Here is a 25,814-nt window from a genome sequence, read left to right on the forward strand (position 1 = left end):
ACTAGGACTCCTTTTTGACTTTGGGCTGCATTCTTCTAGGTTAGGTGTTAGCAAGATGCTTTGTTGCTATGTTTCTCTTTCTTTTTCAGGCTGCCTTCCTCTTCTCTATCTTTTTGAGCCCTTCTATTGTTGTCTTTTTTAAAAAATTATTTCCAAGGTTTATTTATCTCCAGAGAGAGGTGAACATATGGCAGCTCATCTAAACTGTAAGTCCAATTTATGTTTTTCAAGCATCACTTTTCTGCATGGAGAATCAATTGTAGGAGGCTGGAGTGAATGTAAGGATATAAGCAGGAGGCTTCCACACAAATCCTGGTAACAGATGGTTATGTTTTTGTCTGGGGTGGTAGCAATGAAGATAGAAACAGCTGAATAAATTAACGATATTTTGGAGAAAAAACAAGCAAGGCTTACTTTGGGGATTTCTGACTTGAGCAATTGAATGGATGGAAGTGCCAATTAATTGTCAAAAATACCTCCTACATCCCCACAGGGAGAACACCCACTACAAAAATGCATACTTTTCTGTAATACATGGGCTTGAGTTTACATTCCCCAATCAGGAGCAGGGTTACACATTCAGAAGAAACTTATCCCCATCCCACCTACTTCTCCTTGTCTCAGATTCGTGACTGAGACCACCTTCCATTTACATACAAATTACAATAATTGAGTAGAGTCCCCAGAGTGCACTGAGTTTTCAATAACCTTCACGTTAACAATACACCAACAGAGTTCTGCTGTTAAGTGCATTGATTATGCAATGGTTTAAATACTCTCATTTGATTTTATCACTAACAATCCAAATCTTCTCCCTACTCCACGCCCTGATATGTTTCTGAGACTTCCAGTAAAGCTCTCCACAGAGCCATTGACCACAGTAAACCAAGATGAATGATGGGCTCTGGCCTGTGTTTTACCCTCTAACTTTCAACATTATTTAACACCTGAACATCAGCTTTGTGGGTTTCTACAGTTAATCTGCAAAGTGTTGCTAACTAGGCAGACAGTTTGGAGACAGGAAAAGGGAAGTTGGATTCAATATGGGTAACAAATGATGGAGATTAGTGGAGTTTCCCTGATATAGAAGGATGAAGCAGGTATTTGGAGTCGAACAGATGAAGGCTTGAATCCCCACTCAATTTTTATCTGAATGGCCTGGGGTAAAATCACTTACTCTCTATAATCATTTGTTTACTAAAAGGTAAAACAAAGTATCACCCTGATAGAACTAAAGGAAGTAAAATGCAATCAGGTATTAGATGCTTTGTAAAGTGTAAAGCACTATGCATTTCAGCTATTATTTTAACTGTCCCTGATGCCTCTTCCATTCTCCACTTGCCATGTAAAATGGTATTATGGATACTATAGTAAGAATGGGCCATCTTATCCCATCCCTACTCTGTGTCTTGTCTGTGCTCTCTGACCAAGGTTTTAGAGAGGATTGAACTTGTAAGTGACAAAGGAATATTGCTTTAAATTACCAGAGGAAGGATTCTACCCTATAAAGAGACCCCCAAAATTGCAAGTAGACCTCTCATACCCCCAACTACCAAAAGAGCCCATTAGATCTGTGCCCACCTCTCCTTGCCCAGTGTAAAGGTTTGAGCCTAGTTTCAGCCCTCTATTTCCCTCTGGCAACTTTTCTTTGCATTCAGAATACTTTTGGCACTTATGGGTCAAAAGATGGTACCTATCACTCTGATTCTGCGGCTTCCTCTTGGGCAGCTTCTTCACTTCCAAAACACAAACCTGCAGGGTCCACAAAGGATAGGCAGACCCATTCTATGCCCAAAACTAGTCACCCCCACCAGTCTCGCTCAGTACTCTCTTTTTCAATAACAGTCACAACCTCCCAGAGACCACAGAGACTATCAAATTCACCAAGTTCACTCTTAACGGTGTTCTAACAAGCATTTTAATGTGTAGGATTTTATGACTAAAACATGAAGAGGACACTCAACATTCCCTTCAGTGCAACTGTGCCAAGAACTTGGAGTACTGGCTTCCTGAGGAGCTTTTGCCTCCAAAGGCTGTAGTTGCTCATGACAACAATATTCCATCTACCCACTTAACCAAAATAGTCCACTGCCAAGAAGAATCAAAATACAATTTGGATCTTAAAATCCCAACCCACCCATTCCCCATCATGCCTATGTTCTTAGTCCTTAGTTTAGATTTGGATTATCATCACAGCTCACTTAGCCTCAGTTCAAACTGAACTTGCCTAGGTCCTGGAAAGCAGTAGAAACCTAATCAGTAACCCTTACTCTTGGTATCTACTTTGTGAGAAGAGTCTGTTTTTAGAAATTTTCAGACCTTCCAAGTGTCAGTGGGTGATATAATATAGCTGTTGAAATTTGTGATATTAGATACTAGGGGACTCACTTAGCCCCAGGTGCCCAAGTGGAGTAAAGAAACTAAAGAAAAAGAAAGCATATCATTTCCATGTAAATAAATTAGTGAAGAAATACTCTCTTGATTTTGATTCCCTCCTCTGTCTCTCTAAAACCCATGCCCCTTTGAGAGTGACAGTGAGGTCAGCTGCTAGCCCATGGCCTGCTGGGAGTGTGTCCCAGATGTGCAGTTCCAGGATCCAGCTGTTATTGCTTGAGAGACAGAAGCTTGAAGCTGTCATCCAGGATGGATCTCCTGTTGCGCCGTAGCTTTCTCTGCCGATGCTGGTACCACACCACACCACCAAGAGCCAGAGCAATGAGCAGGAGGGTGACACCCATGGCCATCAAGACAGAAGTCAGTATCTTGATATCCTTTACAGGGATTTGCATGCCCAGCATCCTCACATTGCTTTCTCCAATGTCTCTTGGGATTGCTACTGAAATGGAACAAGAGGCAAGTGGGAATCCTGGGATGGAGAATACTCTAAAATATCTTCTTTTATAGTCAACTCTGGGAGAGGAGAAATAAGGTCATCCAAATAGGACAGAGGAACTATCCTAATCCCTCAAAAGATCAGCCAGTGATGACAGATTCGGAGGTTACAGAGAACCAGCGTAACAAAAGGCCATAGCTTAGAAAATTATTAGGAAGCATTGAGGCACCAATAACCCCATGGAAAGAGCTAACACTAAGAGTGAGAAGGGCCTTGACATATTTCTTTAAATATATAAAAGCCTGTGATGTAGAAAAAAAAAAGAATTGAATTTGGTTTGCGTGGTTCCAGAGGGTAGAACTGGGAACAGTAAGTAGAAACTCCTGAGAAGCAGTTTGACTCAATTATCTAGCTTATCAATACTCACTTTGACCATTGGACCATGACAAGAGCCTGCCTCTGTGCTGTCTGGTCTCTCACATCTTTGGGTCATTATAACATTGATGTCACATTGATCTTTCTAGTTGAAATATCTAATTTTCTTAGTTCCTGGCATACAAACTTTTGATGATCTCCAATTAGCCTATGGAATAAAGCTCAGACTCAAGTCAGACATTGCAACTCTCACTATCAGTTTCTAACTTAGCCTACACTTATTTACTATCTTCAGGGATAGCAACTCATTCTTTGTTCTGCAGAATGGGTGAGCCTCTTTCAGGTCTCCAAGACTTTCTCATGCTCCTCCCGTTGCCTGAACACCCTTCTTCTTCCTCACCATTCTATCCCTAGCTTAAACATAGGTCTAAGCAAAGCTTTCTTAATTCAGCTGTATAACTAACAATGGTGTTTCTTTTGTGTGCCCAAAGTACCTGTACTGTTTGTACTCCCACAATTTACTTGCTTGGGCCAAGTGACCTAATTCACCCTCACCTCTGGATTTCAGTCTCCTCTTTTATAAAATGGGGAGAATAACCATACTTAATTCAGTGGTTTATTGTGAGACTTGAGTGAGTTGATGTTCATAAAATATTTAACATAGCTCCTGGAAGACAGCAAATGCACAATAATTGATCAGTTATTATTATTTTTTCCCCACTTAAAAAAAATAACATATAGTATCCAGCACTGCAATTATTGTCTCTGTGTCTCATTCCACTTTTAGACATGAATCTCTTGGAAAATAGTGACGATGTCTTACTTTTGTGGTGTCTCTGGCAGTTAGTATGTGTTTGAATGTATAACTGGATGAATCAATATTCTTACAGAACTGAGAGAAGATGGAATATAATGAGTTCAAATGGGAGCTGGGAAACATTCTGGTTTTGAGTTTACATTCTACCACTTACTTCTCTTGTGACCTTGGAAAAATCACTTTCCATCTCTCAGTTTCTCATGCAGAAAATATTGGGCTTTAGTAGACCACCAGTTTTGAGGGGTTTTCCCCACTGTTGAACTTTTTTAACAAACAAGAGCTTATGAGGATGTATGTATGTATGTACACACTGATATGTACAAATTCATATACAAATGTATGCACAAAATATGTATATATAAAAATATATGTGTGTGTATATATACAAATACATATACATATATGTATGTCACTGCTCTCTCTGCTTCACCTTACCTCTCCCTAACCCTCCAGGACATAACCTAGTCCCCTGGTTGACTGTTTATAAGATACTTAGATCATTAGGACCTTTCCAAACAGAGCTGAAAAATCTCCAGACTAAACTGAAGATCTCTAACATCCATTCTAGCTTCTCACAACTTTCTGAATCTTTCTCAGTTCAGGTACAAATGAGGTAGAGAGTGAAAGCATTATTTGAACCCAGCCTGGATAGAACAAGAATCTCTATTTTCTGGAAGGACAGAAATGGATGGTTCTAAAGCATCAACTATTTAGTATTCTATAGTATTCTATACCTGGTGCGGACTGAATGGCATTTGTCCTAGTTTCACACTGTCCTTGTGGGGAATTCATGTCTGTTCTATAGCACCTTCATTCACAACTCAGCATGACCTTGAATTTTATTTCCCCTCACACATTAGTAAGAGGATAAGATAGCAGCCTTCAACTGAGCATGAGGTAATTTTCCTCAACTCAGGATGTTGGGCATGGGGGTCAGAGAGAATAAACCTGCTGAGGGAAGCTTAACTGGAAGCTTAACCTTAGATTCCTGACTTCTGAAGTCTTAAATAAATCTCAGGATGTTTTCTGCTAGTATTGAGGTCACCTTTCAGCCATGAGAAACCCATCTTCTAGAGGCACTGAACTTTTCCCCAAATGCACAACATATATAACTACCCAATCTGTGTATCATTCTCCCTACCTTTTCCAGTCTCTTCAGAGATGATGGTGGTAGTGCTTAAGTGTTCTGGAGGAAAAAGAGAAAAGAGGTTAGTCCTATTCTTGTTTCCTACCTATCCACAGGCTTGTTGTAGGAGGTTAGCATTGGTTGGAGGAAACTCTCTGTGATATAGTAAGCAAAACGGAGGTGACTGAAATTAACTGTCTTGTGATCAAAGTCAGTATTGGTATATGGATTTGATTTTGAGCAGTGACACAAAATATAAGCAAGAGCATAGGCTTAGGAGTCCAAAAGGTAAGTCACCCCTCTGCCAAAATTTACATATTTATTGGCACTTTATCCTCATTATTGCTATTTTTGCCACCTTTCCCCATCCTTCTTTCAGGAAGCCCCTGCTCTTTGTCAAAGCTGCATCCCTACATATTCAACCTTTTTAGAATACTTCTTCCTCTTCTTGCTTTAATGAGGCTGAGCTCTTTTCTGAGAACTATACTTCCTTTTTATCTTCTCAATACTGCTTTGAGATTATTTATTATTTCTCCCCTTTTTGCAAAGATCCATCTCTTTTGAGGCTTATATTATTTGGCTAAAAAATCACAACCACTTCTTGTCACTGTTACCTAACAGTTCTCTTCATTCATGGAAGTCTTTGGTACGTGGCTCAGTCTTTCTTGTCTTCAATTCCCATCATGAGTGTTGACCTATCCAACACTTAAGCTGCACAGTTTTTAAACCTCTTAACTCTAACAAATTTCAAATATACTCCAATTCTATCAACCACTCTTATGGTCACATTGGACTAATTATGCAGAATTGCTCCATCTCATAAGTCTAAAATCTAACAACATCCTCCTATTCTCTCCATGTTCTAATGCTATTTATTCTATTTCACCTGTTATTTTCTCCTCTCATGAAGACCTCTAGCTCCTGGACACTTCTATTTTTCTAACCTCACCAGCTTCATCCTGTTTTTTTCTTCCATTCCTGGCCAGGCTGGACTCCATTTTCTATCACTTCAACTACTAACTTACCAGGAAAGTTATAATCATTTGCTGAAACCCCAGTAACTATACTTTCATTGCATTTTTTTCTGGTATGATGAATGCTGGTGGAGAAACGTCACACAATTATAAAGATCAGTATTCTTTGGGTCCAACTTCAACTAAGTCCTCAGTGCTGCTTGGCAATACTTAATTTATTTTCCATCACTCAGAGTAACTTTTTCCCCACCACCCAGAGTTGTTATTTCATAACCACTTTACCCACTCTTCTCAAGCCCCTTACACTATCATCTATCTTTCATTCTCAGTAGATGACTCTGTCTCTCCATCACAGATGAAACACAGACCATTAGACAGAAATATCTACCTTTTTGTCAAGCTGCTCACCCAAACCTACACATTGGTCTTTTTCTGTTTTCTCTCTTCTTTTAGTAGAAAAAGATGACCTTACCCCACTCTAATATTTTTTGTAACTCTGGCTTTCATCCCCTGCTTCTTCACCGGGAAGCCCTTTCCAACAATTAGTCTTTTATTCCCTATCTGTCTTCAACTCTTCCCTCTGGTTGGCCTGTTAGCTTATATGTGATTGGAACAATATCAAATTAGACCATAGTCTGTCAAACAAACAAAAGGTAAATAGGTAAAATTTATGGACTGGCTCATTATTATAGAGAGAGGTAAGCTATTATTATTCATGGAAGTTCCTTGATGATATATATTGATGCAGTCTCTTATCTATTAGATGGTCCATATTTGACATGACCCGTTACTACACATGGAGACAATCTATTGCTTTGGATCTATAACATCTTGATGATACATCAATTCACCACTTGACTTTGATTCTAAGGACTGACAGGATACAACAAAGAATTATGTGTGCCTGTCTGGGTGGTAGGGAATAGTACTACAGTAGTAACTGGAAGACACATTCTAGCAGTATGTGTTACCAGAGAACAAAGTTTTCCAAAGATATAAGAAATCATAACGTATAATTATTTGTCTCCCTCCCTGGGGGTAAATAGCAGAGTTGTATTTTCTACCCTGGTTTGCTAGCCCTGTTTAAATGTCTAAAGACATATTCCCACTTTCTATTCCTGCTGACAGAATGTCAATGGCTGGGAATCCCAGAATACCTACCTCAATATAACCAGTTTTCAAAACAGCATGACTTAAAAAAAAAAAAAAAAAAAAAGAACAGGAGAAAAAATAACTTCTCTTGATTCATGTGGGTCCCAGGAGTTTCTATTGAGCCTCTTGCAAGGGGGACAATGATGAGTACTGGATTCAGGTTAAGAGGCTTAAGAAGTGAGACTCAACCCTTTAATGGCCCAAAGACACAAAATTCAACACAGCCTATTCTTCTATGTTATTGGTGGTGAACAAAGATTTATTGGTAAAGAAAATACCCTGGCTATTACTTCTCCATATAACAAATACAAGGAAAAAGTTTTTTCCATCCTTGTTAGCATCTCTCTGGGATTAGTTGTAATTGAAGGCTAATATCTCTTTCCAGCCTTAGACAATCCCCACAAAACAAACCAATTAAGGGGTGACTGTTAGAATTATATTTTTCCTTTATATAAAAAATAACATTAATAAGATTCCTTTGAAATAATTAATACCTCTAATAAACTCTAAAATAATAAATTTACATACAAATTAAATGTATTCAAAGGAAGCAAATCTACACTAAACATCAATGCATACAGCCCAGCCAGGCTGAGTCAATTCATGTGAGCTCAACAAGTATCAAAGAAATTAGGAGGGGGCATGGGCAGGGGAGCAACAGGGAATGAGAAATATTGGTTGGGAGAACATGAGAAGGGGTCTGTTCTGTCTTCTTGGGATCAGAAGTTGGATGTAAGTCACTTCTTGGATTATCTGGTTCTTACAGACTAGATACAGTGCTAGAAGATAGCTTAATTAGGCTTTACCTCTTTGGGACAAAACCATAAAGACAGTCTCCATGCCAGCATGGACATGGTCTGTAACATGACAGTGAAGCAGCCATGTCCCAGGGTTGCTGGTCACCATCTCCACAACCTCAAAAGTCCCTGGGAACAGATCCACCACGTCTGCCCGGTAGCTCTCTCCACTCTGCAAGAGAGATTGTGGGTGAGAGAGAGAAAGTGAAGGGTAGAGATAGTCTCAGAACTTATAGGACTTAAAAGGCTTGGGTATCCACACCAGGGACATAGAACTTTAAGATTCACAGACCAGAGAACAGCTTAAAGATTCCATCTTATCCATCTCCTCTGTGAACCCACCCATACAAACTGACTCAACAGAGGAGACTCTCTCCTCCTAATTTTTCTTAAAGTCTCCCAAAGTAAAGTTCATTTAGTCTTTCATTAGGGGGCTAAAAACTAGTATATCCATAATTTTTAGCAGGCTTAAGCCTTGACCCCTAGGAAGGATCCACATATTTATTTTAGAAATGAAACTCAATTTAGTTTCTCCTCTATGCCACCACCTTTATCAGGACTTCTAAGTCTTTAAGTCCACATTAATGCCTACAACTCTGACCCCTTTTCCTAAGGCAAAATCTTCTTCTTCAAAACCCACATGTAGTCGCATATAGGTCCTAAATTGAAGTTCTGGAATGGATTAAGGACTTTCAGAGATTGTGAGACACTACTCTGAAATTTCTTACTCAGTCTGACTGCTTACTGGACCTCAAGTCCCTGACTGAGACCCAATTACATTTATTCCTTCAATCTCTGTATCCCATAAATGAGCCATTCATTTCCTCTATATCATAGGAGAAAACTAAGGCCTCGAGGGCAATGACTGACCTTGGGATACAAAGCCAAACTAGAATTCCCTGATCAATATTCCACGTACAAGACCTTTCTTCTTTTAACTGATTATTATCATGTTTCTTTTTATTCTCTTCTTTCTTAATGGATATCAAAGCACTCTGAGGGACTCAGCCTTCTTTCCAGCTCACCCGATAGAGAAAGCTTTCTGCATGGAAATGGACAGTGTGTAGGTCGATATCTTGTCCCATGGCCAGCATGTACCAAGCCACTCGTTCTCCTTTGTACATGGTAAGACCCCTGAGATTGGCATAGAGCTTTCCATTAATGGCTGTAAGAGAAGAAAAACTATTTTATATTTCTCATTTTGACTTACCACTGCCACTACCCTAGAGCTAATCTCTATCATCTCTGATGATAGCAATACCCTCCTAAATTCTCTCATTTTTATTCCATTTGTCCCTCTCCAGTCTATCTTCCACATTGGTGTTATAAGACTGGTCTTTCTGAATAACTAATATGATCATGCTATTCTGCTGCTTAAAATACTTTAATAGCTCCCCCCTGCCAAAAATATCAAGTCCATGCCTCCTTAGCTCAGCCAACAAGGTCCTTCAAAATAGAGCCCCAAACTACCTTCCAAAACTCATCTACCACTATCTAACATATTTATTTCAATTAAGGTGATTTTTTCACCATCCCCCCATATGGCCCCATATTCATGTTCTCTGTGTTCTTGCTCATGTTTCTGATCTTCCCTCCCAGAAATTTTCCCTCCTTTTATCCATCTTTTCAAAGTCCAGTCATACCTTCACCTCTTCTAATAATACTTCCCTGATCTAGCACCTCTCAGCACCTCTCATTGCCTGCATTACTTTCCACATCTGAACTCCTCTAGTACTGTCTATACTACCCTTTGGAACTCACTAGAAACTGCCTTCTACATTTACCTATCTTTTAATTTGTGGAATTTTATATCCCCAACTAGGTTGTAGGTTTCTATTAGGCAGGGAATAAATGTATATACTATATTCCTTGTATTCTTCAGAACACCTAGCAGACACCTGAGCCTACAATAAATGTAAAAAAAAAAAACCTGTCATATTCTTGGAAGTTATAATGACATTAACACATGGGACTCATCACCTGCCTCTTCCCAGGCCACATCCTATGCTTTAAAAACAACAAACCACTCATCACCATGTTAATTCACACTGTCAAGACTATGCCCAGGATACACTCCCCCACTTTTCATGTTATCACAGAGGGAAGATGATTTATACCCTACATCCCAAGAGAGGAAATAATGGAAGGAACATTTATAGCCTATTTACTCTGGCCAAATTTTGTATTTGAGAGAAGGGACTAAATATGCTCAACTCAGTCTGACCATAGAAAGTGGTGCAGATGGATTTGTTATTCCATCATGGAGAAGATTTTGTCCCTGTGAAGGAGGAGGGTATTGTTGTCCCTCTATGTCAATGACAGGATGAAAAATCTATACATTGTTGGGGGAGTATTAGTAAGCCTATTTTGTTGCAGAACTAAATTCAGTTTGCCAATTAGCTTTCTCAGTAAGTTCACATTTGATCTTAAGCGTCTCTGCCTCTTTCTCAATTGGTTCAGGAATCTGGAAGTGAGGGAAAGGGTATTATTTGTTAGCCCTCAGACACCAACATTATTTTTTTTCTCTAGTGCCAGCACTCAGAGAGTTTTCAACAAATGCTTGATAGGTAGATAGATTGATAGCTGAAGAGTTTGGATGAATAAACATAAACAAACAAATGGAAATGAGCATTAGCTAAACCCCTGTACTAGCAAGATCTGTGTCCTCTTTCCATTTTTGTTTTGGGCAATTTATTTCTCTGATTTGAAAGGAGCTAAAAAATTCATTTTGTAAAGTTTATGAATCACTGGATTCCATGTGAATCACTCATATTTCCATCAAGGGGAAATAGCTAGAATCTGTGTGACAATGAGATACTACTTTTGAGTTCCAGTAGAGTCACCATCAAAACTGCAACTTACCCTCAAATCAAAGAAATACTATACTAGAAGAGCTAGTGAGAAATCACTTCATACTTAAATTCTCCCTCTTCTTTGAGATTTTCTCTATTTTTTTAAAGATACACAAATCTCTAGAACGAAGGCAGGCTTGAGTGCACAATTTACCTCCAAAATCCATTTGAGCATCAAGAAGCTCTTATTTGTATGTAATATAACCCAGTATGCTGCTCTCTGAGGCTCTCTCTCCAATCCTTCCATCTGTAAATTGAACCTTTGTTTTAAAAATAGATTAAAAGATAAGCTGTCCTTCATTTGTCTATATTAGAATATATTGAGAAAACAGATCTCAGATCCAGAGTGGTAAGGAAATAAGATAATATTGAGAAACTAAACTCAGAATTTTTAAGTAGAGAGGCCCTAATCAGCCAGTGCACCAGTTACATTGAGGGTCATAAATGTCCATCTTGCCTTCTCTAATATGTTAAAATGTGCTAGTGTCACCAGAGCAACTTTACAGAGTCAGCTTCCTGCTTTCTGGGCACTTGAACTAATGTAGACCACATTACCTATTTTATGTATGAAATATATAATACTGTAGTAGGAGACATTTCTTCTAATTTGTCCCCATTCCACTTTCCTATCCTTTCAGAAATTATGCTCCCTTGGGTTGTGATGGGCCTATCAGATACCCCCATGCAGCCAGTAGGGACTTCTTTGGAAGAGGGTTAGGTTCTTTTCTACAGACCATGCATTTTATTGCTCTCCAAGAAAGTCTCATCCTGTAGGTTAATATGGCCTGGATCCTGGGGCCCATAAGTTTCCACATTCTCTTCCAGATACCAAGACTGGTTCTCATCAAAAATCAAGAATAACAAGGCAAATTCTCGGTCCATGTCACGTCGTCCTCCATTGGGCTCTAGGATGCCCTTTCGGCAGATGGCCAAGGGTCCCACCAGGCCACTGTACATGTCCTAAGGATAGGAGGAAGAGGGAGAGAGTGAACTATATGGAGTTGTTTCTGGGTGGTAGTGCTCTGCAGAGAGACAGGCTAACATCCAAGCCCACTGTGCCCTCAGCAATTCATCATAATGTCTTGTATTTATAAACACCTCAACTATATTACCTGAATTCATCTTCACTATCATCTTGGGACACAGGTAAGATATGCTATCTCACTAATGATTTATCTCTGCTGGACTATTCGTTGATCTCCAAACTCACCAATCATTTTCACAACACAATGCCTTTTCTCAGGCTGTTTCTTCTTCCTGTAATGCCCACCCCCCCACCATATCCCTATCTTTTATCATAATGCTATTCAGCTTTCAAGGCTCAATGTTTATCTACCTACCATTATGTTGCCTTCTCCAGTTTCCCCCTCGTTCATCCTCTCCTCCAAGCAAAAGTAATCATTCTCTCATGGACCCCCACAGCAGTTTCTATTAAATGGTTTTAAAGATCTGCTTATACTATGCTATATTTAAAATTTATTATATATATATATGTATATATAATATATATATTTAATGTTAACATTATGTTTATATTCATCTGTCTCCCACAACTAGATCACACTCTTTGAAAATGGGAACTGTATCTTACATTTGTATCATCCAAAGCACCAGGTAAAATGTAGTAGGCTCTCAATAAATGATAGCTGACATCTGCCTGTGGATGGGTGGCTACATAAATAAGCCCATTTTCAAGGAAACAGAGGCAAAATGACTTGCCTAAAGTCACTTCAAAAGCAAGACAGAACAAAATTTGGGTTAGAAACCCAATCTCTTGACAACCAATCCTAGGTTTCTTAAATGATAACATACTGCCTTATATTATCCAAGAAGAAGAAACAAAGAAGAAAATCCTCAGAACTAACATGTGGTGTTACCTATTCCCTTCATCCCTCCTCCTACCTACTAGAATAAGCCCAGCATTTGAGGAATTTCACCTGAACCCTGGACTTTAGTGCTGGGCTTCTTATTACATCTGTTTAATAACTTATTTTTGCTAGGCAGCCTGCCCACTTCTGAGACAACTCCAGGAAGCCAATATTGTCTTTACCTTGATGGGATCCACTGCAGAATAATAGATCCAGGAAACACAAGTAGAATCATTGGGCCCAGGGCCAGATCTCTCTGGAATGTTCCATTGGTAAGTGAGAACTTCACCTAGAAGTGGTAACAGGAGTCTCCAGTTGGACCAGATTAGAAATTTCTCCCAGTTCCCGGGTATCCCTAAGAGGTTGTGGCAGGTGAGTCCCAGGACCTTTAAGATATTTCTCCATCATTTCCATATCAGTCTTCATTTTATTTTTGTGACTTTATTCTTCTCCCTCCTGGAACACCCTCAACATCTCTTCTACTGTCCCTATCTTTAAATATTCAGGTCCAATACTCTAGTAAGGTAGTTCTGCTACTATTCTCCCTGCTTATAATGACCTTCCTTCTTTGGCTCTGTTTTGGTCTCCTTATCCTGCTGCTGCCTCCTAAATGCAGATGTTTCTTCAAGGCTCTGGCTCTAATCCTCTTCTCCTCTTTTTCCATACTGTCTCCATGGAAGCTTTCAGCCATCTTTCTGACGTCAATTATGATCTGCGTGTATTGATGTCTCAAATACTTAGACAGACTTTCCTTGTCATTAAGCTCCAATCAAAAATGGGCATAGAGAGAACGTACCTCAACATAATAAAGGCTATATATGACAAATCCACAGCAGGCATCATACTCAATGGTGAAAAACTAAAGCATTTCCTCTAAGATCAGGAACAAGACAAAGATGTCCACTCTCACCACTATTATTCATCATAGTTTTGGAAGTCCTAACCACGGCAATCAGAGAAGAAAAATAAACAAAAGGAATACAAATTGGAAAAGAAGTAAAACTGTCACTGTTTGCCGATCACACGATACTGTACATAGAGAATCCTAAAAATGCCAACAGAAAACTATTAGAGCTAATCAATGCATTTGGTAAAGTTGCAGGATACAAACTTAATGCACAGAAATCTCTTGTATTCCTATACACTAATGATGAAAAATCTGAAAGAGAAATCAAGGAAACACTCCCATTTACCATTGCAACAAAAATAATAAAATACCTAGGAATAAACCTACCTAGGGACACAAAAGACCTGTATTCAGAAAACTATAAGACACTGATGAAAGAAATTTAAGATGATAACAACAGATGGAGAGATATACCATGTTGGTCTTTTTGAAGAATCAATATTGTGAAAATGACTCTACTACGCAAAGCAATCTACAAATTCAATGCAATCCCTATCAAATTACCAATGGCATTTTTTACAGAACTAGAACAAACAATCTTAAAATTTGTATTGAGGCACAAAAGACCTCGAATAGCCAAAGCAGTCTTGAGGGAAAAATATGGAGCTGGAGGAATCAGACTCCCTGTCTTCAGACTATTTATTTATTTATTTGTTTGTTTGTTTGTTTGATGGGATTAACAGAAACAAACTACTATATATAAAATAGATATGCAAAGAGGATACACTGTATAGTACAGGGAATTATAGCAATTATCTTAAAATATCTTATAATGGAGTATAATCTGCAAAAATATTGAATCATGATGTTGTATAACTAAAATTAACATAATATTGTAAATCAAAGACTGAACATTGGGGACAGAGTCAAGATGGCAGAATAGGAGGATGTGGAGTTTGCATCTCCTCACAAATACATCAAGAATACATTGGAACAATTCTCAGAGAGCACCTACCGAACACTAGTGGAGGACCTCGGACACCTAAGGGGACAAAAAAATCCCTGAGCAAGCAGGTAGGATGAAGGAAAGAAGGAAAGGGGGAAGAAAAGTGGAAACAGGATGGGACCAGTGCCCCTGAGGAGGAGCTAAAGGAGAGCAGAGGTTCCCACACTCAGAAAAGCTCACTTACAACCAGGGGAAGAGTGGTGACAGAGAGGGACTTTCAGAGGATTGGGAGATTGGAGGGGAGTGCAGCAACCAGTCTGTGGAAGGCAGGACAGAGTAATACCTATTCACATAGTCTGTGCCACAGCCCTGCACACCCCAGCCTGAGTTGTGTATAGGAGGGCTGGGTGCTGGAGAGTGAGGTTTGGAGAGTGAACCCAGAGAAGGGGTAGCTGTTGGTTGTGAGGAGACAGCCTGAGGCAGCAGGAGGGAAGGGCTCCACAGCCAGAAAGGTTTGCAGAGGAAGCCCAGGCCACCATGGAGGTGAGATGCAATTGTTGAGTGGTGTGCAAAGGGCAGGGCTGCCATTGGAATGCCCTTTCCCACTCGTTGGGCTGGCCTCCTTGGGTAACGTCAGTTGTGCATGCCTGAGCAGGCTCGCCCACCCTGAAAACCAGGGTTCCCCTCACCTGCTCAGGCCTTGGCAAACCTGCTAGGGCCCCAGGCCTGAGCCACATCCCTGCCAAAGCCTCCTCCGGCCACATGGGTCCAGGTGGACCTGAGCAAAACTCCCCCAAAGCATCCATGGGCTCTGTGGGTCTTGGCAGTCTGCTACCACCCCTGACAAATCTTCTTTTGTCCACGCAGGTCCTGGCAGGCTGAGCACCACCCTTCTCCAAAGTCTCCTCCATCTGTGCCAGCCCCTGAAGCCATGCCCATGGAAGTCTGCACTTCATCTGGCCTATGCAAGCATGTGTGCTCCAGGCCAGCTTCAGGAGCAGATGCTGGTGAGAAGAACACAAACAGAGATGGGGATGACACAGCTGGTCCAGAGACCTACCAAGAGGTCTTGGAGGAACTCCTGGGTAGGTGGGGGTTGGCTGTAGCTCACCATGGGTGCAGGGACATTGATAGTGGAGGCATCACAGAATTTTCCATTTTTTAATTTTTTTTTATATTTTTATCTTTAACTTTATTTTTTAAACTTTTAAAATTATTTTATTTTATCTTTTTGCTGTTGTTCTATTTTGTTTTGTTATTTCATTTTTATTTTTTCTAATATATTTTTTATCTTTCTAATTTTATTTTTCTTTTTATTCTTTGTTATTGTCCTGCTCTTTGTTATTTGTTGTCCTTTTCTTCCTATTGGATTGCTATTTTGATATTTTTGTTTAGTTTTGTTTTGCTTTATTATTTTCTTTTGTTTTTATCCTTTTTTTCTAGTTTTGATTTTTTGTGTGTGTCATTTTTGTGTGTTTGTCTTTTCTTCACTTAGCTTTTCTTTTAGTTTGTTTTTTGATTTTGTTTTCAGTTTTCTGTTTGGGTTAGTTTTGTTTATATTATTGATTTTGGTTTTGGGGCTCTCGTTCATTTTGGTGTCTTCTTGTTTTTTGCTTTCCTTGGGGTTTTTGTTGTTGTAGTTGTTTGTTTGTTGTTTTGTTTTTTGTTTATTTGGATTTGTTTTATTGTCTTTGGTTTTATTTGTCTGTTTGTTTTCTTTTGTTTGTGCGATTGTTACTTCTTATTTTTGTTGGTTCGGTTTTGTTTTTATTATTTGCCTTGGAATTTGTCTGTTTTTTGTTTGTTTGTTTGCTTTTGTCACATCACACAGCTTGCAGGGTCTTGGTTTCCAGGCCAGGGGTTAGGCCTGAGCCCCTGTGGTGGGAGCACCAAATTCAAACAGCTGGACTATCAGAGAACTACAGGTCTCACGAAATATTAATCACTGTGAGGTCTCGAAGAAGTCCTCCTCTCAGCACCAAGATCTGGCTCCACCCAACTGCCTGCAAGCTCCAGTGCTGGACTCCTTAAGCCAAACAACCAGCAAGAGAGGAAAACAGCTCCACACATCAACAAAAATGATATGACAGAGAAATATGTTACAGATGAAGGAGCAAGGTAAAAACCTACAAGACTAAATAAATGAAGAGGAAATAGGCAACCTACCTGAAAAAGAATTCAGAGTAATGATAGTAAAGATGATCCAAAATCTCAGAAATAGAATGGAGGCACAGAACAAGACAAGGATACCCACTCTCACCATTTCTGTTCAGCACAGTATTGGAAGTCCTAGCCACAGAAATCAGGTAAGAAAAAGAAACAAAATGTATCCAAGTTAGAAGAGAAGAGGTAAAATTCTCACTATTTCTAGTTGTCATAAGACTCTATATAGAGAACTCTATAGTCTCCACACAAAAACTATTAGAACTAATAAAGAAATTCAGCAAGGTTGCATGGTACAAGGTTAATATACAGAAATCTGTTGCATTTCTTTACACTAACAATGAAATATCAGAAAGAGAAAGTAAAAAGTAATCCTGTTTAAAATGGTGTCAAAAAATACCTAGGAATAAACTTAACCAAGGAAATGAAAGACCTATAAACTAAAAGCTATAAAACATTGAAAACAGTAATTGGAGATAATTCAAGGAAATTGAAAAATATCCCATGCTTTTAGACTGGAAGAATTAATATTGTTAAAATGGCCATACTACCCAAATCAATCTACAGATTTAATACAATCCCTTCAAAATACCCATGATATTTTTCACAGAACTAGAACAAATAATCTTAAAGTTTATATGGAATGAAAAAAGACCCAAAATTGCCAAAACAATCCTAATAAAAAAGAACAAAGCTATACTTCCAGACTTCAGACAACACTACAAAGCTACAGTGATCAAAACAGCATGGTATTGGCACAAAAACAGACATTTGGATCGATGGAACAGAATAGAGAGTCAAGAAATAAACCCACACACCTACAGTCAATTAATCTTTAACAAATGAATCAAAACTGTACGATGGAAAGAAAGCAGTCTCTTCAACTAGTGGTGTTAAGAAAGCCAGATGGCCACATGTAAATCAATGAAAATAGAACACTCGAACACTCCCTCATACCATATTCAAAAATTATTCAAACTGGTTTAAAGACTTAGATCTAAGACATGAAAGCATAAAACTCCTAGAAGAAAACAGAGGCAAAACATTCTCTGACATAAATCATAGCAATATTTTCTTAGTTTGCTCTCCCAAGGTAAAAGTAATAAAAGCAAAAGTAAACAAATGGGACCTAATAAAATCTAAAAGCTTTTGCACAGCAAAGGAAATCATCAATAAAACAATAAGACAACCTGTGGAATGGGAGGAAATATTTGCAAACAATGGAACAAACAAGAGATTAATATCCAAAATATATAAACAGTTCATACAATGCAATATTAAAAAAATAAAGAACACAATCAAAAAATGGGCAGAAGACCCAAATAGACATTTCTCCAAAGTAGACATACAGATGGCCAACAGTCACATGAAAAGATGCTCAACATCGCTAATCATTACTGAATTGCAAATCAAAATCACAATGAGGTATCACCATACACTGGTCAGAATGGCTACCATCAAAAAATCTACAAACAACCAATGCCAGAGAGGGTGCAGAGAAAAAGGAACCTTTGTACACTGTTGGTGGCAATGTAAATTGGTTCTGCCTCTATGGAAAACAGTAAAGAGTTTCCTTAGAAAATTAAAAATGAAGCTACAACGTTATGCTGCACATATATTCAGAAAAGGTGAAAATTCTAATTCAAAAGATATGTTCACCCCAATGTTCATAGTAGCACTATTTATAGTAGCCAAGACATGGAAAACACCAAATTGCCCATCACAGATGATTGGTTTAAGAAGATGTGGTATATTGGGCTTCCCTGGTGGCACAGTTGTTGAGAGTCCGCCTGCCAAAGCAGGGGACACGGGTTCGTGCCCTGGTCCGGGAAGATCCCACATGCCATGGAGTGGCTGGGCCCGTGAGCCATGGCTGCTGGGCCTGTGCATCGGGAGCCTGTGCTCTGCAACAGGAGAGGTCACAAGAGTGAGAGGCCTGCATACCGCCAAAAAAAAAAAAAAAAGATGTGGTATAGATATACAATGGAATATTACTCAGCCATAAAAAAATAATGAAATATTGTCATTTGGAAAAACATGGATGGACTAGAGAATATTACACTCAGTGAAGTAAGTCAAACAGAGGAAGACAAATACTATATGATGTTATTTATACGTGGAATCTAAAATATAATACAAATGAATCTATATACAAAATAGAAATAGACTCACAGATATAGAAAGCAAACTTATGGTTACCAAAGGGGAAAGGGAGAGGGGAAGTGATAAATTTGGAGTATGGTATTAACAGATGCAAGCTACTGTACATAAAATAGATTAGGAACAAGAGTTTACTGTATAGCACAGGGAAATATATCTATATCTATCTATATATATATAACTGAATCACTTTGCTGTACAATATTGTAAATCAATTATACTTCAATAAAAAAATCGGAAACAAAAAAAACTAAAATCACAAGTGAGTGTAGGGATATTTTACCAACCTCACAGAAATAAAAAGGATTATAAGAAAATACCAAAACACTTATATATCCACAAATTATATAACCTAGATGAAATACACAAATCCCTAGAAATATACAAATTACCTATCAATACTATCAGTTTTTGATTTCATGTATGTTGGAGTTCTGTTGTTCAATGTGTGCATATTTAGGACAGTTTTTGTTTTATTTTTGAGAATTGATCTCTTTACTATACTGTATTATATTTCTTATTCCTGGTAGGTTCCTTAGTCTAAAGTGTACTTTCCCTGACAGTACTATTAGCAATGTTAGTGTTTACATGGTATGTCTTTGTCCATTCTTTCACTTTTATCCTATTTTTGCCTTTATGTTTACAGTGAATTTATTTTATATAACATATAGTTGGGTAATCTTCAAAAATCCAGTATCACAATATACATCTGTTTTTATTGGTGTGTTTATATTTGTTTAAATTTAAAATTATTATTGTTATCATGGAAATAAACTCTATCATATTGGTAGCTTTTTTCGATTTTTCTATCTTTTGTATTTTTCCTTCTTTCTTGCTTTCTTTGGCATTAATTGAGCATTTTATGTGATTCCATTTTTTCTCTATTATTAATTCACTCTACCCCTTTAAAAATGATTTTACTTATTGCTCTGGAATTTACAACATATATTGGAATCTATCTTCAAATAATATTATATTGGTTACTATGTAGCAAGAGATCTTTCCAACTGTATATTCCCAATACACCACTTCCAATCATTGTGGTATTTTTTGTCATATATTTTATATTTGCATATAGAAAAATACACTACATTAATAAAGTTTTCTTTTAGACAGTCTTTTGAGCACTAAAATGAAAAAAAAATTTTTATCTTTATTTATTCTATTTCCAGCACTCTTTATTTCATTGTATAGTTATCACTTGCTTTCTGGTGACATGTCAGTTCTTCCTGAAGTGCTTTCTTTAAAATTTATTGTAATATAGATATACTAGCAATGAATTCTTATAGCCTTTTTTTCTGAGAATGTTTTTAGTTTTCCTTATTTTCACAGCATATATAATTCTTCACTGACAGTATTTTTATTTCAGCACTTTAAAAATGTTTCATTACTGCTTTCTTGCTTTTATAGTTTCTGATGAGAAATCTGCCATAAGTTTTATCTTTGTTCCTTTGTATGTAATGTGCTTTGGTGTTATTTTCCTGGCTGTTTTCAAGATTTTCTGTTTGTCTTTGGTTTTAGTAGACTTTACATGGCATGACTAAGGGTGTTTGCAAGTGTGTGTGTGCATGTGTGTGTATTTATTTGTTTGCTTTTGGTAATTATCCCCATTGGTCTTCTCAGAGCTTCGTGATTCTGTAGTTCTGTGTCTACTGTTGATTTTGGAAAAGTTTCAGCTATTATTTCTTTAAATCTTTTGCTTTTCCTATCTCTCTTTCTTCTCTTATGATTTCAATTTCATTTACGTTAGAGTGTCTGATATTATCATGCAGAACTTACATGCTTCATTCTGTTTCTTTTTCCTCTTTTTTGTCTCCTAGTGTTTCAGTTTTGGTATTTTTTACTGACCTATCTTCAAGGTCAGTAGTCATTTTCTCAGTTGTGTGAAGTCTACTGAAGAGACCATTGAAAAGCCTCTCTCTCTCTCTCTCTCTCTCTCTATTTTTCATTTCTAGCATTTTCATTTGATTCTCTCTTATAGTTTTTAATTTCTCCACTGAAATTATCATCCCATTTTGCATGTTTGTCACCTTTTCCATTAAGGCCTTTAACATATTAATTGTAGTTATTTTAAAATTCCTGTCAGGCAGTTCCAACATCTATGTTATACCTGAATTTGGTTTGTTGTTTTTGTTTGTTTGTTTCTTAGAAGTATGGGTTGTTGAGGAATAGGAATCTGGTGTTCCCTAATATGCAAATTTTCCTATCTTCCAAATTCTTTTTTTTAAGTGAAAAGAATCTAGAAGTCAAAGGCTAAACTGTATGATTCAATTTTTATGACATTGTACATTGGAAAACCATAGGGATGTAGAACATAAGGAAAGTGGTTGACAAAAGTGGCAGGATTGGGGGAAAGGTTTGACTACAAAGAGGCAGCCTGAAGAAGTTTTTTGGGGGTAATGTAACTGTTCTGTATCTCAGTTATGGTGGTGAATACACAATTACATGCATATTCAAAATCCATGAAATTCTACAGTATGAGTGAATTTTACTAAATATAAAGTTATTTTTAATTAAAAAAATTCTAAAACAGAAGTATTAGTCCTTCCCTCTGTTAGAACCTTGGGTATTGACTAGGCCATGATCTGTGTGGTCAGGTCTTAAACTCTGCTGGGTAACATATTTTTCTTTGGCTGGGAGCCATGCAAGTCATCAGATGATGAAGTACAACACATGTATGGCTGAACAATTAAAATATCTGGGGCCCCTAAAATATTTATATTTGAAATGATTGTCACTTATACACAGAATTCTGATCCAAGTATGCACAAGATCCTTAGTTATTTAAAAACATGGATCAATGACCCTCATCCACAATCATGATTGCTGAATTCTGAAAGTCAGGATTTTGGTGCATAATGGAAATTTGAAAAATGCCTTGATTTCCATTTTAGGCTTTTTAAAAGAGTCTGATTTCAATTTAATTTTACTGTAAAATATTTTCATTAATGTATAATATATACTTCCTTGAAAAAGGCTAAAAAAATTCTTATAGCAGGAACACAGATCACTTCAGTCACTGTTGAAGAACCAATTATTTCCCTGAGTTACTGAAGTTTTTTTAATGCTGATGGGAGTGACAGTGAAGGATACAGAAGTAGCCTAAGATTTGAACATTAGCCAAAAGAAAATGGATTGCCCAAAAAGAATTCTCAACAACCAGATCACTTATATCTGCTGTTGGAAAGCTGCTTGCAAGCATCTGGCTATTAAAGCAGACACAAAAAGCAACCCTCTTTACCAGAGGGTAAAGAAGTCTCATCATCACAGGGTTCTCAGGAGGCAGTCTAAGACACAATGTAGGAATGTTGTGAACACACTTCCTTTCAGGAAAACATCAAATCTAAAGCTACTTATGGGAGAATTTCCTCTGAAAACGTCCTGAAAACTAGCTGAGTGGTTCCTTCACATTGGCAAATGAGAAAAGGATCATATCGAGGCAGTAGGAGAGGCTGAGACATGGTCTTACCATAAATCCCACCCCAGTTCAACAATCCAGAATTAGGAGGGAACTCACAAAACCGAAGCTTCTCCCTGAGGAGCAAAGTGTTCATACCTCATATCAGCGCCCTCCCCCTTTAATACCTGAACTTGAAATATGAAGCTGTAAAATACCTGGCTTTTTAAACCAATGGGGCTCATGTTCATGAGATCCAAAGCAACGTAGTGAACTAAGAAATACCTTCTAAATGGCTCACATGCAGACTCACTTGCCCCAGGGCCCAGCATAGAGGTAACCATTTGAAAAGCACTCAGACTTTATGTCAAAGAAATTCATTGCTAATCTTAAAGCACTGACCTAAGGAGCAGGGACATGTTTGGATAATCTCCATGGATGAATATGCTGGTGGACACCATTTTCACACTCTCCCTCTAAAATGCTAAAGCTGACAAGAGCTATTTTTTCTCAATGGGTGCCATCTTTACCCACCAATTGGTGGGCACCATCTCTGTGCTCTGTCTCTCTCTCTCTCTCTGCCTTGATAAAGCTGGCAGGCACTAAGTCTTTTTTCCCTCAGTAAGTGCCACCTTCACTGTTGCCCTCTGCTACTATCCAGAATGCCAGTATCTCCCAGAAGGAAGCTTTTATACATGTCTGGTGCCCCAGTTTTTATATCTGGTGCCCTGGTTTATGTGGCTGCAGCCCAGGAGATTCCCCTTAAATGCCTGGCTCTGGTGGCCAGGGGGGCTTGTGTTCCTGGGTAACATGGGATTGTCACAATCAGAGAGACAGGTCCTAGAAGGCTACCATCCCTGGGGTACTGCACACACAGCAGACTGAAACAAACCCCCTGTCTTTCCTTGAAAGAGGCCCGTTTGTCCTGGAGTTTTGGCTTTGTGTGTGGGGGACGAGGGCTGTCTTCAGGTAAGATAAAGAGTTTTCCAGACAAGCAAAAATCTTAAGAAGTTCATCAGTACTAAACAAGAAAACTAGCATGGTGGATAAAAGACAAAAATAGTTAAAATAACTATAAATACAATAATTAGTTAAGGGATATACAAAATAAAAAGATATAAAATGTGACATCAAAAACATACAATTTGGGGGGGGAAGAGTAAAAATGTAGAGTTTGAGAATACATTCAAACATAAGTTGTTATCAACTTAAAATAGATGGTTATAAATAGAGGTTGTTATATGTGTCGTAGTAACTACAAAGGAAGACCTATAGTAAATACACAAAAGATAATGAGAAAGGAGTCCAAGCATATCACTAAAGAAAGTCACCAAACCACAAAAGTGAGCATGAGAAGAAGAAACAGAGGAACTACAAAACAGCTAGAAAATAATTAACAAAATGGTAATAAGTACATGATAAACATAGGATTATCATGAACATAGATGCAAAAATCCTCAACAAAATATTAGCAAACCAACATCAACAATACATTAAAAGGATCATACACCATGATAAAGTGAGATTTATTCCAGGGATGCAAGAATGGTTCAGTATCCACAAATCAATCAACATAATTATACACCACATTAACACAATGAAAGATAAAAGACATATAATCATCTCAATAAATGCAGAAAAAGCGTTTGCAAAATTCAACATCCATTCCTGAAAAAAACACTCAACAAACTGAGAAGAGATGGAATGTACATCAACATAATAAAGGCCATATATGACAAGCCCACATATAACATCATATTCAATAATGAAAAGCTGAAAGTTTTTCCTTTATGATCAGGAACAAAACAAGGATGCCCACTCTCACAATTTTTATTCAACATAGCATTGGAAGTCCTACCCAGGGCAATTAGGCAAGAAGAAAAAATAAAAGGTACTCAAATTAGAAAGGAAAAAGTAAAACGGTCACTATTTGAGGATGACATGATCTTATATATAGAATACTCGAAATACTCCACCAAAAAACTTTTAGAACTGATAAACAAACTCAGTAAAGTTGCAGGATACAAAATCAACATACAGAGACACATTGTGTTTCCATACACTAATAAAAAACTGTCAGAAATAAAAATTAATAAAATAATTCCCAGTTATAATTCCATCAATAAGAATAAAATACTTAGGAATAAAATTAACCAAGGAGGTGAACTACCTGAAAAATAAAAACTATAAGACAGTGAGGAAAGAAATTGAAGAATACACAAATAAATGGAAAGCTATTCATGGATTGGGAAGAATTAATATTGTTATAATGTTCATACTACCCAAAGTAATATGCAGATTTAATGCAATTGCTATCAAAATTTCAATGGCATTTTTCACAGAAATAGAACAATTCTAAAATTTGTTCAGAATCACAAAAGAATCTGAATGGCCAAAGCAATTTTAAGAAAGAAAACTAAAGCTGGAGGCATCATGCTCCCTGGTTTCAAATTATATTACACAGCTACAGTAATCAAAGCATTATGGCACTGGCATAAAAACAGATACATAGATCAATGAAATAGCATAGACAGCCCAGAAATTAACCCACACTTATATGGGCAACTGATCTACAACAAAGGAGACAAGAATATACAATGGTGAAAAGACAACCTCTTCAATAAATGGTGTTGGGAGAACTGGACAGCTACATGTAAAATAATTTAACTAAACTACTTTTCACACCATATACAAAAATAAACTCAAAATTGATATAGATTTAAATATAAGACCTGAAACTGTAAAAATCCTAGAATAAAACATAGGCACTACACTCTTTGATGTTGGTCTTAACAACATTTCTTTGGATCCGTTTCATCAGGCAAAAGCAACAACAAAAAATAAGCAAATGGGACTACATAAAACTAAAAAGCTTTTGAATAAAAAAAATTTTTTTTCAAAGAAACGAAAAGGCCACCTACTGAGTAGGAGAATATATTTGCAAACAGTATATCCAATAAGGGGTTAATATACAACATATACAAAGAACTCATACAATTCAACATTCAGAAAAATAAACAACCTGATTAAAAAATGGGCAGAGGATCTGAATAGACATTTTTCTAAAGAAGACATCAAAATGGCCAACAGGTACATAAAAAGATGCTCAACATCATTAATTATTAGGGAAACGCAAATCAAAAACCATGATAGCAACTCATATCCATTAGAATGGCTATTATCAAAAAGGCAAGAAATAAGTGTTGGCAAGGATGTGGGAAAAAGGGAGCCCTTGTGCATTGTTGATGGGAATGTAAATTGGTGCAGCCACTATGGAAAATAGTATGGCAGTTCCTCAAAAAATTAAAAATAGAACTACCATATGATCAAGTAATTCCACTTCTGGGTGTTTATCCAAAGAAAACAAAACCCCTAATTTAAAAAGATATATGCACTCCCACATTTATTTCAGCATTATTTACAATATCCAAGACATGGGAACAACCTGAGTGTCCTTCAGTGAATAAAGTTGATGTGATATATATGTGTGTGTGTGTACACACACAC

General features: G+C 37.5%; 1 protein-coding gene across 1 annotated transcript in view; it reads right to left on the reverse strand.

Moving 5' to 3' along the window:
* Nucleotides 1-2,498: 2,498 nt before the first annotated feature.
* The window catches only part of HEPH (hephaestin), a 108,426-nt gene continuing 85,110 nt past the window's right edge, over nt 2,499-25,814 (reverse strand). Inside the window, exons 16-21 of the mRNA XM_060086944.1 lie at nt 12,977-13,083; nt 11,661-11,886; nt 9,100-9,239; nt 8,084-8,246; nt 5,167-5,211; nt 2,499-2,836 (exon numbers count right to left, since the gene is read on the reverse strand). Coding sequence (XP_059942927.1) covers nt 2,604-2,836; nt 5,167-5,211; nt 8,084-8,246; nt 9,100-9,239; nt 11,661-11,886; nt 12,977-13,083 — 914 coding nt within the window. The 3' untranslated portion in view covers nt 2,499-2,603. The remainder of the gene's footprint in view (nt 2,837-5,166; nt 5,212-8,083; nt 8,247-9,099; nt 9,240-11,660; nt 11,887-12,976; nt 13,084-25,814) is intronic.

The sequence above is a fragment of the Mesoplodon densirostris genome, chromosome X, assembly GCF_025265405.1.
Source record: "Mesoplodon densirostris isolate mMesDen1 chromosome X, mMesDen1 primary haplotype, whole genome shotgun sequence".
Lineage (NCBI taxonomy): Eukaryota > Metazoa > Chordata > Mammalia > Artiodactyla > Ziphiidae > Mesoplodon > Mesoplodon densirostris.